General features: G+C 35.0%; 1 protein-coding gene across 1 annotated transcript in view; it reads right to left on the bottom strand.

Annotated features, from left to right (window-relative positions):
• Window positions 1-1,654: 1,654 nt before the first annotated feature.
• LOC149782905 (uncharacterized) overlaps window positions 1,655-17,401 on the bottom strand; it is a 59,865-nt gene continuing 44,118 nt past the window's right edge. Inside the window, exons 9-10 of the mRNA XM_089934460.1 lie at window positions 14,700-14,863; window positions 1,655-6,808 (exon numbers count right to left, since the gene is read on the bottom strand). Of these exons, the coding sequence (XP_089790586.1) occupies window positions 6,655-6,808; window positions 14,700-14,863 (318 nt within the window). The 3' untranslated portion in view covers window positions 1,655-6,654. The remainder of the gene's footprint in view (window positions 6,809-14,699; window positions 14,864-17,401) is intronic.

Raw genomic sequence — 17,401 nt, 5'->3', positions numbered from 1 at the left:
TGACCAGGAGAGCTTATGGAATGGTCTTTTGTGTGTCCATCCATTAGTACAAGTTTGTTATTGCTCTTCTTCCTATACAAAATGGAGGATTGCCATGAAACATTACACACACGCTCATCCCATGGTCTAGTTGGTCCTAAGTCAAAATGGTGCTGCTTGGAAGTTCAATATGACCATTACAGAAGCCATATTAAAAATCTTGTTATTACTACTTCTGAATTGAAAGTATTATTGACATGGAGTTACGATGTCTTATTGGTCCTAAGTGAAATTGGTACCAATTTGATTTTCAATATGGCTACCACAGTGGCCATCATGTTTTTGTTACTTTTCCAGAGTGATAGTTATATCACCATGTGGTTTTATAAAATATTTCTTTATGTCAAGTTCGTCCTGAAATGAAAAATGGTACCAATCTGATTTCCAATATGGCTACCACTGCAGAGAAGCAATTTTGATGTCTAGTTGGTCCTAAATGAAAATGATACTGCTCAGCCATCCAGTATAGCCACTACAATGGCCATCTCAAAAAACTTATTATTACTACTTCTCTTAAACGAATGGTCATGTCACTGAAAGAGTCAAGTTGGTAAAAAATGAAAATAATCCTGATCTGACTCAAATATTGCCACCACAATGCCATCTTGAAAATCTTATCATTTCTTCTCCTAGATGGTTGGTCACATCTACATCATGCTTTCACCAAAAGACTCAAGGAGCTGTGGTGGCTCAGTGCTTAGCATGACTGAAAGGGAACAGGTTTGAATCCTACCATCAGACCAGCAGTTGGATCAGCTACTGTGATGTGTCGTTGGGCATGGTTCTTGCCTGAGCACCAAAAATAAACAATGTGTTGCTGTGCCAAACCAAAATACTTCTTATCAGTCTAGTTGGTCCAAAATGGATTACTGATATCCTATATGACCACCATGACAGACATCTTGAAAATCTTGCTATAGTTACTTTTCCAAAATGGAAAGTCAAATCAACAAAGACATCTTATGTCTTGTTGGTCCTTGAATGAAAATGATGCCAATTTAACCACCACAGCAAATAATTTGAAAATCCTTTTATTGCTGAGCATCAGACATGCTTTTGAAACTCTGCATTTAAATGGAATAAACGGTCTTGTCTTGAATCCCAAAAATTCCTTCCAGTTACCCAATCATCATCTCCTGAATGAATTACCTGTGCCTATCAATCTGTCATATGAGCTACGAACTATGATCATCAGCTACCCTCAATCACCAGCCATTTTTATACATAGATGGCCTTTGCCTTAACAATATTACCCTTAGGCCTTTTTGTCCATAGGGTTAATAAAATTAATTCTTTTATCATAATATATATGTCTAAAGTAAAGTTGAACAGCAAAGCTTAGAAATGTGTGTGTGTGTGATTTGGATTTTTAACATAGCTTTAACACTTTTTCAGTCATACTGCTATGATGTCTGCAGTGTGGCAGTTTATTGTGATGTCTAGCAATGGGGCATCATGCTGCAGACATGTAGCATGATGTTCCACCCGGTCACATTATCCAGAAATGAACTCAATTTTGGTCAAGGTCAAGTCCAGCAAACAATGTTACATTAAAAAAACATAATGAAATATAAACAAATTCACAGACAAACAATGAAATTAAATATACATAACAATGACTTTATCAGTTTTATTGTTTAAAAGAATCTTAACATATGCAATATGTTTTTTGAAATAATTATAAGGAAAGATATCGATGGAACACATGATTTATACATGAGTATGTTACAGTTATTTACTCAATGTCAGGATCAGAGGCAATGTCAATGTCAGAGAGTGTCAGTGTTTGTCTTTCCTTGGCAAATAAAAAAAAAAGGAATGCTGACGATACAGGCAAATTGTCCCAGATCCTTTACAATTTCCTTTGGAAATCCAAATTAGCAACGCTCAATTGAAGATACAAGCAAACTGTACCAGACCCTTTACAATTTCCTTTGGAAAACCAAAGACGATGCATTAGACTTTATATACTGCAATGATGTCCCATTCCCCGAAAGGATACATCAAGATTTCATCTTTGAAAGGTTAGTAAAGTTGGATTAAAATGATAATCTCACATGCCAGGTTTTGCAATAGATTTTTGCTGCATGGCATTCACAGTTGCTGGGGATAATTTGTCTTATAGGAAATAATAACACTGTCCATATACAGTGGGACCCCGCTATAACACGCTCCGTTATAACGTGAATTCGGATATAACGCAGTCTTGGCATGGCTCCCGAAATTTCAGGTACTTTATTACAGGTATTTTTCTCAAAAACCAAACAATTCTTATAAGTATGAAAAATAAAATAAAGAGTTTTATTATCATTTTCGAGAAGAGATTGCATATAAATTCGAATATAAGACAATTGTGGCTGAAATATCATATACATGTATTATTCTCATACTCTTCTTAAAAGTGCAAAAAAGAACGTGTAGAAAATTTATTATCATTTTGGGGAGGAAATCACACAAATAATCGTTGTGTGGCTCTAAAATTTAAAAATTTAACCAATTTCTTATAGTTTTGTGCCAAAATAAACATCGGAAATACGAGTATCCGAACCAGTGGCTGGGCCTTTTGAGAACTTTGATCTTTGTTTATTGTTGAAAAATGACAGCTCATAAGTGTTAATATTATTATTACTGATCCTTGAGCAATGAAGCCATCATGTTGACTTTGTGTTTGTCTTGAATGCATTCCATATACAATCGTTGCTCTAATAATATCCGACATAAGTTCTCTAAATTGCATACACAACTAAGCAACAACAAATGCGGCGGTTGATAAAAGATTCTCGCCAGAATTTATTAATCAATTAATTTAAGGACATTGCTCATCATCAAAGTCAACTGCCAAGCTAAACTTGTTCAAATTAGGGGGCAACGATTTATAAAAGATCAAAGAAACAAAAGCCGCCAACAAGTGCGTATGGCTTGGCGGTGTTGTTTTATGCAATCTGTTGACTAGTAAATAATGTCGTCCATTTCCTACAAATATACCCCCATTGTTTAATGACAATTATTCTTGCTGTAATCTTTCAAACCAATAGGAATAAAAGTGTTAATTAGTGGACATTTAGACTGGAAAATGGGAAACGGAAACGTAAAGCTTATACTATTAAAGAAAAGATTGAAGCACTGGACAGGATTAAGTCTGGTGTTAAACAATCACAGGTAGCTAAACATTTAGGTGTGAATGAATCAACAGTTCGAGGATGGTAGAAGGAAGAAGCAAAATTAAGAGAGATGGTTGTGGATATGCATGAAAGTGAGGGAATGATGAGGAAAAAAGCAAGACAAGCAGGAGACACCTCAGCGACAAATCCTGGGATGCCATTACACCACGCTGCATTGAGAACTGCTGGGAGAAAGGACTTGGGGCAGCATTTACTATTACACAGGAAAACAGAGGCAACATCAGTGATGATGACAATAGTTTATTTGATGGATTTTCTGAGAATAATGTGTTCCAGGCTGAGAGGGCATTTGGGGAGCTGATGCAGTCACGTGAAGGTTTTGATGAATGGCTCAATTTTGATAATGACTGCCCAGTTGCAGACCACGTTTTGGATGCGGAAATTATTAAAAATATTAAGTCCAATAACACCAATTGTGATGCTGACGATGGTAATGCTTCTGATGATGACAGCGAGGACACCACACCTGAGGATAGTCCACCATTAGCAACAGAAGCAGTCAAAGGTTTAGAGTGTGCTTTGAGATGGATGGACACGCAAGATATCGACTATGTTCAAATTCTTTAGCTGAGAACTATAATTGACTTTGCCAAGAGCAAACGTGACAGTAGCAGAAAGCAGCTGAAAATCACAGAGTTTTTCAAACAATAATAATGTATTACAATTGACGGATGAGAAATGTAGTGGCATGAAATTTATACAGACACCGTTAATTAACCTTCGGACGTACTGTTTCATCATTCGTTACGTACATCTGTTGCATAATTTTTGTTATTTTTTTCCATTGAATTCAGTCACTTAATGATCTGTGACAAAATTATTGAATAGTTTACATCTGTGTGTGGATATTTTCGATGGAAATAATTGTACTGTGGATTCAATGTATGTTATGAGATTCGCTGGTGAGTACACGGTGTTGATACTCTATTCATGCTATAGATTAGACATGTATATATAAACTATACATGTGTATGTACCAATGCATGGTTCTCTGAATAAAGTAATATATTATATATGCAATTTCTGTTATCACAGCAAATGTTTTTCTCATTTAATATACATTGATCTAAAATGGTAATTGTGCCAATGAAGCATGCATTTTCGCACCCGCTTTTATTACCCCCCTCCGCCCCCCCACCGTTAAATCCACAAATGTGTTGGTACTGTACATGGTTGCTTATAACACGGTTCGGTTCATAACACGGTCGGATTCTATGGCTCCCAACTACCATGTTATAGCGGGGTCCCACTGTATCACAGGCATTAGAGACTAAGTCAGTGCCACATCAAAATAAATTTCCTGAAGGAAAATAAATAGAACCAACTGAAAAAGAACATATACTGAAAAGAAGGTGCATGATGCATTTACACAAGAGGAGGAAATTACTAATAAAATAATGCATTATGGAATTTGCCAGATCTCATAAAAAGTGGATGAACATTTGAAAAGTTTTGACTGATTCAGACAACAGGAATACACTAACAGCACAGGCTGTATTTAAGAAAACAGAGTTAAGCCAGATTCTTTTCAGGAAAACAATGTTAGGACAACAAAATTCTAATACAAACGTGTTTCAATTCACAGTAAAATGGGAAAAAGTACACTGTGCAGAAGTTAACAAGTACTGTTAAACTTGTGGAAGATTATGCAAAGAAAGTCAGATGTCCTAAAAAAAATGACCTTTTCTTAGATATATGGATCATGCATTACCAAATGCAGGACAATGTAAGAACACCTTATAGAGGAAGTGATATCATTTGTGCCAGGCTATTCACAATGGTACAATCTTGTATAGGAAAATGACAGCATATGGAATTAAACCTTGATACGTCTTAATAGACAGCATATGGAATTAAACCTTGATTACCTGTATTAAATATATATAAATTTTTAAAACTAAAACTTTAACAAATGTAGCATTTTATAAACAGCTAAATTATCTATATGAGTGACCCAAATTTGGTTAAGATATCTCTACAAAACAAATTGGGCATGGTATAATTTTCTGTCTCAAACAAGTCATAAATACAATTTCTGACATATTTTGAACAAATGAGACGTTTTATGCATCTATGTATTTAATAGCATTGCATGTGTGCAAATTTGGTTCAGTTATTGTTTTTAAAAATCATTGGTTATGTTAATGTAATTATACACAGTATTTTAAACTTTAGCTTTCAGGTGCATTTCTATCGTCTTTTAAATGATCCAAGCATACAATAAAAATGATCAACCATCAACAACATTGCATTTGCTTAATAACTGCCCAAGGCTGAATTTTAGTGCATTCATATATTTCCAATAAAGCAGGGTTCTAACACACCTGTCAATGTAACGTGTTCTCTGATCAGTCGAAAGACCAAATTTGTGGCAGTAAAATCCATATTTAGTGTCAGAAATGTCTGATGCCACTATAGCATAATTACTTTCCAGTAATGTAATATGAAAGAAAATGACATTTTTGTATACAGTTTAATAAAGTTGTCAAAAGAGTGTTAGAATGGGACCATGTCTTGAGGCTGAGAATTTTAATGGCTGTTTTACTGTTGCAAATATCCCTTTTACCAGCTCTGCTGATGCACTGCCAAGACAACAAAACTGACAATAAAACCAAAATTAACATCTTAAAATCCTCAAATCCTTGCTGCTTATCTACTGAATATATAACATTTCGTTTCTTCACTAGTTTTGTTTTGGAACACATCTTTCTAGACAATAAAATTCTTTGAGTCTTACTAATAGCCCATAATCATGTGATCACCCAAAACCTTTCTCTCCCTGAGCACACTCTTTAAGAACAAGAGATTTCAAACGCTGCCCATACAGCATTATAGGAAATAATGTCAGTTTCCCGGCCAATGAACTCATTGAATTGTTCTAATTCATGACCAGGTATATCTGCTTATGGCCCTTCAAAATCTGAGTTCGCTGACATCAAAACAATCTCCCCACAACTTTACTGCACACCATCTCTATTGAGACCTATCCACTATACTCTCCTAATCAGCATGTGAATTTCTCACATAAAAGATTTCTTGCAAGTGTTTGCACACATTCATCTATATATTTATATAGAAAAAAACTGTTGTCGTAAGTTCTGTAAGTTTCCTATGATATGCCCATACCCTGATTACCAGATCTTGATCTACTGCTACAAAACTTTACACAAATTTTCAAGTAAACATTTGTAAAAATCCACTCCTCAATCTTCAAAATATTTATGATGCAAGGATCATATGAGAAATATTGTACACAATGATTAAACAATGATTCACACAGGGGTCACAATATGACTGGTCCAGTAAGATCGCACGCAACTAATTTTCTGCAGCTGACAATAGGTGTATTCCCTCCAACAGTCATTCTGCACTACACAACCAGTTCAACTCTTGCCATATCCATCTGTCTGTCTATCTGTACCATTTTCCAGAATCAGTCACTATCTTCCGACTCCTCATCCTCTGTTGATAAATGGGTTTCTGGGCTCAGGAACCAGGCAATTACAAGGATTGTTAGAAACACTGCCACAGCATAGGAGAAAGTGTACAAATGGTTTGTATGCTTGTGTAAGGAGAAACCAATATAACTGAAAGAAACAGAACGTAGTTGTTTACTTTATGTCACAGAAAAGAAACAGTTAAAATAAATTATGATTTATCAAGTAGAATATTTACAGTAAACTTAAAATGTGTTTTCATTCCACAGCAAACTGAAACTTAATATCCACATCTTTTGATGAAATCTGTCTTTAATGAGCATGACAAGACTTAATCATACACCAAATCTGCAGTGTATTTTAAGAAAAGAGTCATTTGCCTTTCAATCTTTTTGCATATTATCTCAAAATAAGTTTGGGATTATGGAAACATCTTGCATATCTCTCTGCATGATTCTGAAAATGGAAGTCTTGGGCCTCATATCTCCAAAGACCAATAGTGCACTTTATGGAAACTATAGACCAAATTTTTTAAATGGAGAGTCTAGAATCAGTAAACTAAAAGTCCTGGAATCCAGAACTCTCATGACAGAGAGCTCTGAAAAATCTTGGGTACAGAGAAGAGTGCAAAGTTATGTAATTTTGGAATCGGTTCAGAGGTTTGAAAAGGTTCTATAAATTCATTTGCCCAACCAGCAAGTACCAAACTGATTGTTTTCCAGAAAAAAATTGAACTCAACCAGCCATTATAGATATATAAATGTTAAAGACCTAAATTCGACCATGTGAAAGGTTGTTAAACAAAACATACTCTCTATCCATCACCAGCTGTAAGCAATTACAAACTGACACCAATCTGCTAGCCCTCTGGGAAGCATTTCTTCACATTGAGTGCAAAGTAATTGCATGTGTTTCATCAAAACAAATAGAAAAAAACTATTTGTAGTAAGTACGGATTTACAATAACAAACTTAGCAATAAGCAATATTCTCAATAGAACAGCCTTTTCAATAAAGAGAAACACTAGTCAGCCATGAATCAGCAGATGCCTAATTAGGTGATTGATTAGAAAATATATTCAACCAAAAGAAATTTTCACATGCCATTTTGAGTTGGACACGTGGATTTTCAATCCTGCAGTTGTAACCTACACTAACTTCTCCAAATCAGAGGCCGATACAGAACTATTTTGAACTGAGGGTAAATACGGAGGGGGCGGGGGAGTTTGAAGAAGAAAAAAAATTCATTTGTAACTGATATGTAACTGAAAGTTAATTCATAGTCATTTAGGTTGTTGAGACTTCCTGCCACACCGCTGACAAAACTAAATAATAATGATTATAGTTATCTAATTTAACCAGACTGTTGTTGCAGATTCAGAAAATGGACCTCTAAGGCTCTATTGTAGAACCAATAACTATTTTCATACAGTGTATAATGCTCAATTATTACATGCATTAACTGAGTACAGTATATCAGATACACTTATTACATAAAGAAACCAAGTATAAAATATAATCAATTCTTCTTCTATGAAGTAACTGAGTACAGCATATCATGCATTCCTATTACTGGTACATGAAGTAATTGTGTACAGCATAATTATTACATGAAGTAACTGACTATAGAATGTCATGTATAATTATTTCATGCAGTAAATGATCATATAACTGAAAACGGCATATCATGCATATTACATGAAGTAATTGAGTTTAATTTGCTTTTTATAATTATTACATAAATTGAGTACAGTATATCAAGCATAATTATTACATGAATAAAACTGAGTACTGTATATCAGGCATAACTATTACAAGAAGCAACTGAGTACAGTATATCTACATAATTTTTGCATAAAGCAACTGAGTACAGTATACAGTGGAACCCCGCTATAACGCACCCCGCCATAACGCGAATTCGGATATAACGCGGTCGTAGCATGGCTCCCAAAATTTCGTATATTCATTCACACATGGAGGAAAAAAATTTGGAGAAAAGTAAAAAAAACAAAACAAGAAATTAACTTCATTTTGGGCATGAGATTAGTTGTGACTTTTAAAATAATATGATCGTGGTATGGTTCCTGAAATTTGAAATTCATTTACGTGTATTTTTATCGGACCGTGAAAATATTTGTTTAACGTACGAGAAATAGTGTGTAAAACGTTTATTATAATTTGGTAGAAGAATTCGCGTATGACTTTTAATAATAAACGATCGGAACTTAACAATTTATCCAGGTTCTTTAAGTGATTTTGGAGAAGTGATCGTGTATGAATTCTAAAATAATACGATATATATAACGTACGAGAAATAGTGTGTACAACGCTTGGCTTCTGAAATTTATCAATTTGAACAGGTTGTGGTGAAGCTCCGTATTCTACTCTAGAAGAGAAAACTGGTTTCATTAGGTTTTTGAATTGTTAAGCCGAAGTAAACATTATCGGAAGTGTTACTTATTACGGATCCATGAGTAAAGCCAGTAAATCGTCTTTGTGATTGTCTTCCATGAATTCTGTATACAGTCATTGCTCAAACAATAGCAGACATGGGCTTCTTATTTAACTGCAATCACAGCCAAGCAGCAGACAAAGCTGTGGTTGATACAAGAGTCGCACAATTTAATAAACATCAAAGGACGAAAGCCGCCAACATGTATGCTGTGCTTGGCGGTGTGATCAAACAACAAACAGTTGAAAGTAAATAATATCCACTTTATTATCTGTAAATTAAAAGGGTATGAAATTGTACATCCGTTCAGCTTAATTTTGTTTTATATAAAAAAGTGATTCGTAACCATTGCAGGCCTTCATTACTTAGTTATCGAGCTTTATCTGAGTACGTTGTTTGCTTATATAAAAAAATATTTTACTGTTATGGAAAAGCAAGTTCAAAAACGCAAGTCGTTTTCTGCTAAAGAGAAACTGTATGCCCTAGATCAACTAAAGAAGGGCAAACAACAAACTCAGCTTGCCAGAGATCTAGGAATCAGCGAGTCCACTTTGCGAGGGTGGAAAACAGATGAAGGAAAGCTCCGTAGTCTACCCAACATTCTTGAAGAGGAAACTGGTTTACAGCGTAAAAGGGTTAAGTTAGCTAATGACAATGTCCTAGATTCAGCTTTGTACCAATGGTTTGTACAAGCTCGCTCAGAAGGTGTTCCAATTTCTGGCCCAATTCTGAAAGCCCAAGCAGAGAAATTTTATCGCCGTATCAATGGAGATGATTCCAAATTTAAGGCGAGTAATGGCTGGCTAGACAGATTCAAGAAAAGGCACGCTATCAGCCAAGTTCTTGTGTCTGGGGAAATCCGCTCCGCTGACAAAGAGGCTGCCAATTCCTACCCGACTGGGCTTAAAAAGTTGCTGGAGGACGGTTGCTACACAGCCGACCAAGTTTACAACTGCGATGAGACTGGTTTATGTTATAAAATGTTACCCGATCGCACCCTTGCAACCAAGACTGACAGTCACAAACGAGAAGGTTTCAAGAAGAGGAAGGACAGAGTGACTCTCTTATTTTGTGTTAACAAGTCTGGCAGCCACAAAGTCAGACCTCTGATGATTGGAAAATCGAAAGCTCCCAGATGTTTTCATCATGTAAATATGAAGGCACTTCCATTTCAGTACACTAACAGCAAGAATGCTTGGATGAATAGCTCCATATTTGACGACTGGTTTCACAAAACATTCGTTCCAGATGTTCGGGCTCATTTACGAAAACTCAAGCTGGAGGAAAAAGCTCTCCTCCTGCTGGATAATTGCCCTGCCCACCCCCCAGCGGAAAATCTTGTCAGCAGTGATGGCAAGATCAAAGTTTCGTACCTCCCGAAAAACACTACGTCAGAAATCCAGCCACTTGACCAAGGCATAATTTCCGTATTTAAACAAAATTATCGCCGTGAAATGATAAAGGGAATGGTAGCAGATAATAACGCATCCGTCGACACATCATTGGCATTACTCAACTTAAAAGAAGTATGTCACCTTGGAGGTAAAGCCTGGGATGCTATCACTGCACGCTGCATTGAACGATGCTGGATAAAGGGTCTTGGGCCAGCTTTTACGCCCTCGACACAAAATGACAGTGACGATGAGCTTGAATTTACAGGATTCACTGAAGACGACGTACGTTTAGCAGAAGAAGCACTCAAAAAATACGAGCACAGTCATCATGATATCCATAACTGGTATTCAGTAGATGACATCTGCCCTATATACGAACACATATCAGATGACGAAATTGTTACAAATGTCAGCAGGAAGAATGAAGCTGCACAATCAGAACCTGAAACCAGTGACGATAATGATAACGATGACGATGGCAACCCGACTCCCCCACCAAAAGTGTCTGAAGCAGTAGTACATTTAGAAGCAAGTTTAAGGTGGCTGGAAACACAAGATGTTGACAGCGTCAAAGTCCTTCAATTAAGAAACATTCTTGACTTTGCTAGAACCCAACAGTTCGCGGCAAAGAAGCAAATGTCATCGGATATATTTTTCAAGAAATGATGAAATTTAAATTTGGAACCACACTGACTTTGCACTTTGCGCAACGATTAATTTAGCAGTTTTCACATGTTTCTTTTGATGTTCACAAAATCTGAAATAAAAGTTATTTGCACGCTGAAATCATGCGTTGATTGTTAATTATTCTTGCAGTTGTCGCATATGATAAAATTTTAGCGGTATGAAATTTGTACAGACACCGTATGTAGACCCAGGAATAGCTGCATGCAATGACCGTACGATATCAGACGGCAAGTAAATGGTTTCAATATTTTGTTCATCCTATATTTTACACGACGAATTCAGACTATTACAAAATTATTGAATGTTTTAAATCTGTACGATTTTCAATGAAATTACATCCATTATGGATGAACTGCATGCCATGACGGCACGGTAGCATACGGTGTTGATACACTTTTCATGATATAGCGATAGTCTGGTATTATCGGTCAATCTGTATTATCGTTCAAACAAATAAAAATTAGTAAATGTTTTTAATGCACAGTAATAACCTATAAATATATTAGCCATCGATTATTTTGAATATATCTTAATTAATGCATTCCAGTTAATATTCATCTGATGATAAGCCGACTTTTGATCATTGTACATGTATACACGTATATGTTCTCGGAAAAAAGTTAAATATTGTAAAACCCCGCATTAACGCGACCCCGCTTTTAACGCGATCCGATTTTATGGACCCCGATCATCGCGTTATAGCGGGGTTCCACTGTATTATGCATACTTTTTGCATAAAGCAACTGAGTACGGTATATCCAGCATAATTATTACATGAAGCAACTGAGTACAGTATATCCAGCATAATTATTACATGAAGCAACTGAGTACAGTATATCCAGCATAATTATTACATAAAGCAACTGAGTACAGTATATCAAGCATAATTATTACATGAAGAATACTGAATACTGCATATCAGGCATGACTATTACAAGAAGCAACTGAGTACAGTATATCTACATAACTTTTGCATAAAGCAACTGAGTACAGTATATCCAGCATACTTTTTGCATAAAGCAACTGAGTACAGTATATCCAGCATAATTATTACATCAAGCAACTGAGTACAGTATATCATGCATAATTTTTGCATAAAGCAACTGAGTACAGTATATCCAGCATAATTATTACATGAAGCAACTGAGTACAGTATATCCAGCATAATTATTACATGAAGCAACTGAGTACAGTATATCATGCATAATTATTACATGAAGCAACTGAGTACAGTATATCCAGCATAATTATTACATAAAGCAACTGAGTACAGTATATCAAGCATAATTATTACATGAAGAATACTGAATACTGCATATCAGGCATGACTATTACAAGAAGCAACTGAGTACAGTATATCTACATAACTTTTGCATAAAGCAACTGAGTACAGTATATCCAGCATACTTTTTGCATAAAGCAACTGAGTACAGTATATCCAGCATAATTATTACATCAAGCAACTGAGTACAGTATATCATGCATAATTTTTGCATAAAGCAACTGAGTACAGTATATCCAGCATAATTATTACATGAAGCAACTGAGTACTGGTACAGTATATCAATCATAATTGTTACATGAAGCAACTGAGTAAAGTATATCATCCATAATTATTACATGAAGCAACTGAGTACTGGTACAGTATATCAATCATAATTGTTACATGAAGCAACTGAGTAAAGTATATCATCCATAATAATTACATGAAGCAACTGAGTACAGTATATCATACATAATTATTACATGAAGCAACTGAGTAAAGTATATCATCCATAATAATTACATAATTGTTCAATGATTAGTATTGACTTGATGATAAGTTCATACTCAACTTGATGAAAAACAGCTATTTTTTTATTACATTTTTTTTCTTCCTACAATAAATCCACTTTAACTCTTTCAACTAAATGTGTCAATATGAAATAGATGCCCCCACCATACAATGCAGGGCAAAGTTTAAATAATGGTAAGAACTGAATTTGACCTACATGTAGATCTTAATGTAAAATAAAACCTTATACCAAAGGTTAAAGGTAGGATAAGATCTGAAACCATTATCTGTCAAGAGGTCTGAATTAGTAGCTGAAAAAATAATTCTGTAAGCAAATTAGATTAAAATAGCACAACTTAAACTGGTTGTTTACATGAATAATGTTGTCAGAAGTGCCTGAGAAACATACTGTAAAATTATAACTATGGTAAGTCAACTGGAAATAAGTCCCTCGAATGGAATGATGATGTACTGGATGAAATGAATTTCCAGGAATTCAAGATAAGATCATTTCTTCTTTTAAAGTGTTGAGTGTTGAAACCATCTCTGATGTTCTTCAGTGATAGGCAGATTTCAAATTAGGTGCTATGGTACGCATACTGGATGCCAGCAAAGCACCATTTACATTTAGGAAAAGAAGACATTATTAGAAATCTTTTGGTGAAAACCCCCATGTCATAATGATCATCCACTCCAGAAGTGAAAACAAGATTTTTAAGAGAATTGCTGTAGTGGATACACTGGATGTATGACTGGCACAGTTTACATTTAGGACTTGGTGAAAACCCTTGTCATAGTGATCATCCATTCTGGGGAAGTAATGACAACAAGATTTTTAAGACAGTCATCATGGCAGTTGTATTTGATGTACATCTCGTACCATTTTCATTTAGGATAAACTAGGTATCATATGAAGTGTACTGGTGAAAATGCCATGTTGGTATAGCCATATTTTCTCTTTTCAGGACAGAAAATATATTCAGGAAGAGTGGCAATAACAAAATTTTCAAGATTTCTGCAATGGTGGCCATACTGGATGTCAGATTGGCACTATTTTTATTTAAACTGAAGGAGACATCATAAGAGGTCTTTTGGTGAAAACCTTTTTTGATATGACTATCCATTTATCCATTCTGGATAACAAGCTGTACAAGATGGCGTTAAGTTACAGTTATGCAGCTATGAATGAAAATGGTTAAATCACTTTGTGTACTGTATTTCCTGGATAATGAGATGTTTATAGGAAATCATTAAAGTTTTGGTCACCACAAATTCTTCATCCAATAAATTAATTATTAACAAAAATTTGCATATTAGAAATTTCTGATTGAAAGCTGATCTAACATTTAATAGAAGAAAAAGCCAATGCACAAGATATCACTATTATTATTTCTCCTTTGCTGTTGAACACTGAGTGGTTCTTCATCCTTCAAGAGTCAGGAACCAACAGATTACAGCTAGTAATTCTTCAAATTAACGATGTAATGATGGTGACATACTATACTTTGGATTTTAATCTGCTAAAATGATGGTACATCATAAATTTTCCTTGCAAGCATAATCCAATACATGAAGTCATTTGTTTACAATAAGAAATTATTTTTTTCCAGTCAATTCTAAATTTTCGTAAAATCCCCAGAAAGTAAAAGTTGAGTGACCCTTTTGGGTGGAATAGAAGCAAAAATGCAAAAGATTTTAATCTACAGCACTGAGGATAAAAAAATTCCTTACTCACCCCATTTTGCATGTAAAAATGATATCATTCAATCCATCATTGTTGAAGTCTGCAATTACCAGAGGCCCAGTGGGTGGGGATGGAAGAGTGTGGACAGCCAGTAATCTACCCTCCTTGAGGTCTACAACTGCAATATCTTTCCAGCCATCTAGGACAAGGGCATCCTGAAATATGTACACAGAGGATATTTTCTTTCCTTGTGTATGTATCCATCGTATGATACAAAAAATGTGATATTCTAACAAGGGTCAAAGCTATGAGTTAAAATATATCAGTGATTTGTACCAAAAAATAGTCATAACTTATGCAGGCAAAGAAAATTTTCATTTTATTATATACCAAGCCTCCTCCTGAATCAAAGATTAGAAGATTAAACTAGCTGCAAACATATGGTGTCACGTAGCACAATGGGAAATCTTGTATTCTCACATGTCAATAGAGAAATGAAAACAATACTAAATTATTTCACAAAATATTTTTCTATATTTCACACTTAATTATTAGTACTGTTATATACATATAAGGAAGATGCTTTGAATTTACTATTTTGTGTGGGGGTTATCGATTTTTGCTGATTTTATCATTTCTAAAAGAACTAAGAAGTTAAACACCCAACAAATATTAATCCTTCAATTGAAGTATCAAGACCAATTTTTTTTTCTAATTTTATGATTACTAAAAAACTAAGAATTTGAACACCCAATGAATAATAATCCTTTAATTGAAGCATCAGGGCCCTTTTCCTCATCCAAACATTTTAAATATCCATGACAATATACAATTCAATTTTTTACAGACCACCCAATATAAACAGACTGTCCTAGGTGTGGTTTTTCATATTCTTAGCAACTGGTTCCATTTTCACATTTAAGAATAGCTAAGCATTTACAATATAATGTGCACCAAGTGTTTTTCTGCATTGTGCAATTATTCAAAAACACTTGAAAGATACAGTGTATATGAGGAGCCAAATATTTCAAGAGAGTGAGATAAATAAAACATAAATAAAACATTTCAAAATTATGGAAATATCTGGGTGTGACTCAATGGAAATTGAGTCAGACCCAAACTAAGTATTCATGAATATAAGCCCATGACATGGAAAACTTGTGAGGTTATACCCAAGAAGATAAATGGAATCACAGTAGTTGGTCATTGTATATGACCAACTACATGTAGATGTTATGAGAACTCTTGTAGTAAAAACCACGTCTGTATAGATCAGCACCTATTTCAGTTATGACCAACTAGATATCATAAGAAATCTTTCAATGAAAAAGCCACTTGTGTATGACCATCCATTCAGGAGAAGTAATGATAATAAGATTTTCAAAATGGACATCATGAAATCCACAGTGGATGTCAGATTGGCAACATTTTCATTTAGAACCAACTAGACATTTAAAAAAATGTGTTTCTAATGAAAACCCCATGTCAGAGAAGTAGCAATAACAAGATTTTCTAAATGGGCACCATGGCAACCATACTGGTTGGCAGATTGGCACCATTTTCATTTAGGACTAACTACACATCTTGATAAAGAGTTTTCAAAATGGCATCCATGCATTCCATATTGGGTATTTGAGGTGGAAAAATGTTCATTTCGGACCAACTACAATTTTCTCTGGGTCCTTCTGCAGCTTGTACCAGCTCCATGCAACACTACCATATCCATTTCCATTCCAAATGAGATGCCTATTTCTTACTATCTGCTGTAGCAGGCACGTCATCCTCCTCCATTCCCCACCAAAGTATTTCTCTACTCTTTACAACGTATGTAAATTTTGTGTTTTACTGAACAATATTTAAATCATTTATACAGATAAATAAAAGGTTAAAAATAATACCACCCTCCACCCTCCCTCTCTCTCTCTCTCTCTCTCATTGGTAGGTATTTTTATAGTGTAACAATTGCGTCCTAATGTAACCTTGAACATTCCTCTTGACTGTATGCAAGTCATAAAGTCTTGTACAATGGTGTATATAAATTTATGATTATCTGAATAGACTTGTAATAAAGACCAGTTTTACAAAACATTATCTTAAACCATGAGGATCATTCTGAACCAATTATACAGCAAGAGTATGATGAATGGTACATTTTCTGCTGACCCATGTTTAATTTTAATAATCCTTTATGTAGGTGTTAGAAGGGCTTAGTTGACTTTGGAGATTACTAACCAACTGGTCTCAATGACCTCTGGTCAAGTTTGCAGTCTTGAATTAAACTTAATGTGCAGAAACCATTAACTTCTTATTACATTTACCATGACCATGACCTCTGACCTTAGACACCTGAAATCAATAGGTTTTGTCCTAACCCTAAGTGCAGGCTATGCACAAAGTTTAGAAAACAAACGTATTCTAGAACAAAAGTTATTAAGAAAAACAAATTTTGTTTGAGTCACAATGACCTTGCCCATTGACTTTAGTGACTGTACATGGTCAAGAACTAAATTTTTGTGTGCAGAAACCATTATTCTTCCCTTAGTCACAGAGACCTTGAGCTCAGACAGTTTGACCCCAAAACAGGTTTTCTTCTTACTGCAAATGCAAGCATGCTTGGCAACAGTAAAAGGTGGAGAACTCAAGCTGTTGTGCAAATAAAATTGGTAACTGATGGCAGGACAGATAGAACTTCATCACATAATACACTCTACTTTTTGGCAGACATAAAAATATTACTTTTGACTGCCTGTACA

The sequence above is a fragment of the Sinohyriopsis cumingii genome, chromosome 15 (assembly GCF_028554795.1).
Source record: "Sinohyriopsis cumingii isolate HCF-2022 chromosome 15, ASM2855479v2, whole genome shotgun sequence".
NCBI classification, from domain to species: domain Eukaryota; kingdom Metazoa; phylum Mollusca; class Bivalvia; order Unionida; family Unionidae; genus Sinohyriopsis; species Sinohyriopsis cumingii.
The sequence above is the reverse complement of the archived record's forward strand: the minus strand, read 5'-3'. Positions and strand labels throughout refer to the sequence as shown.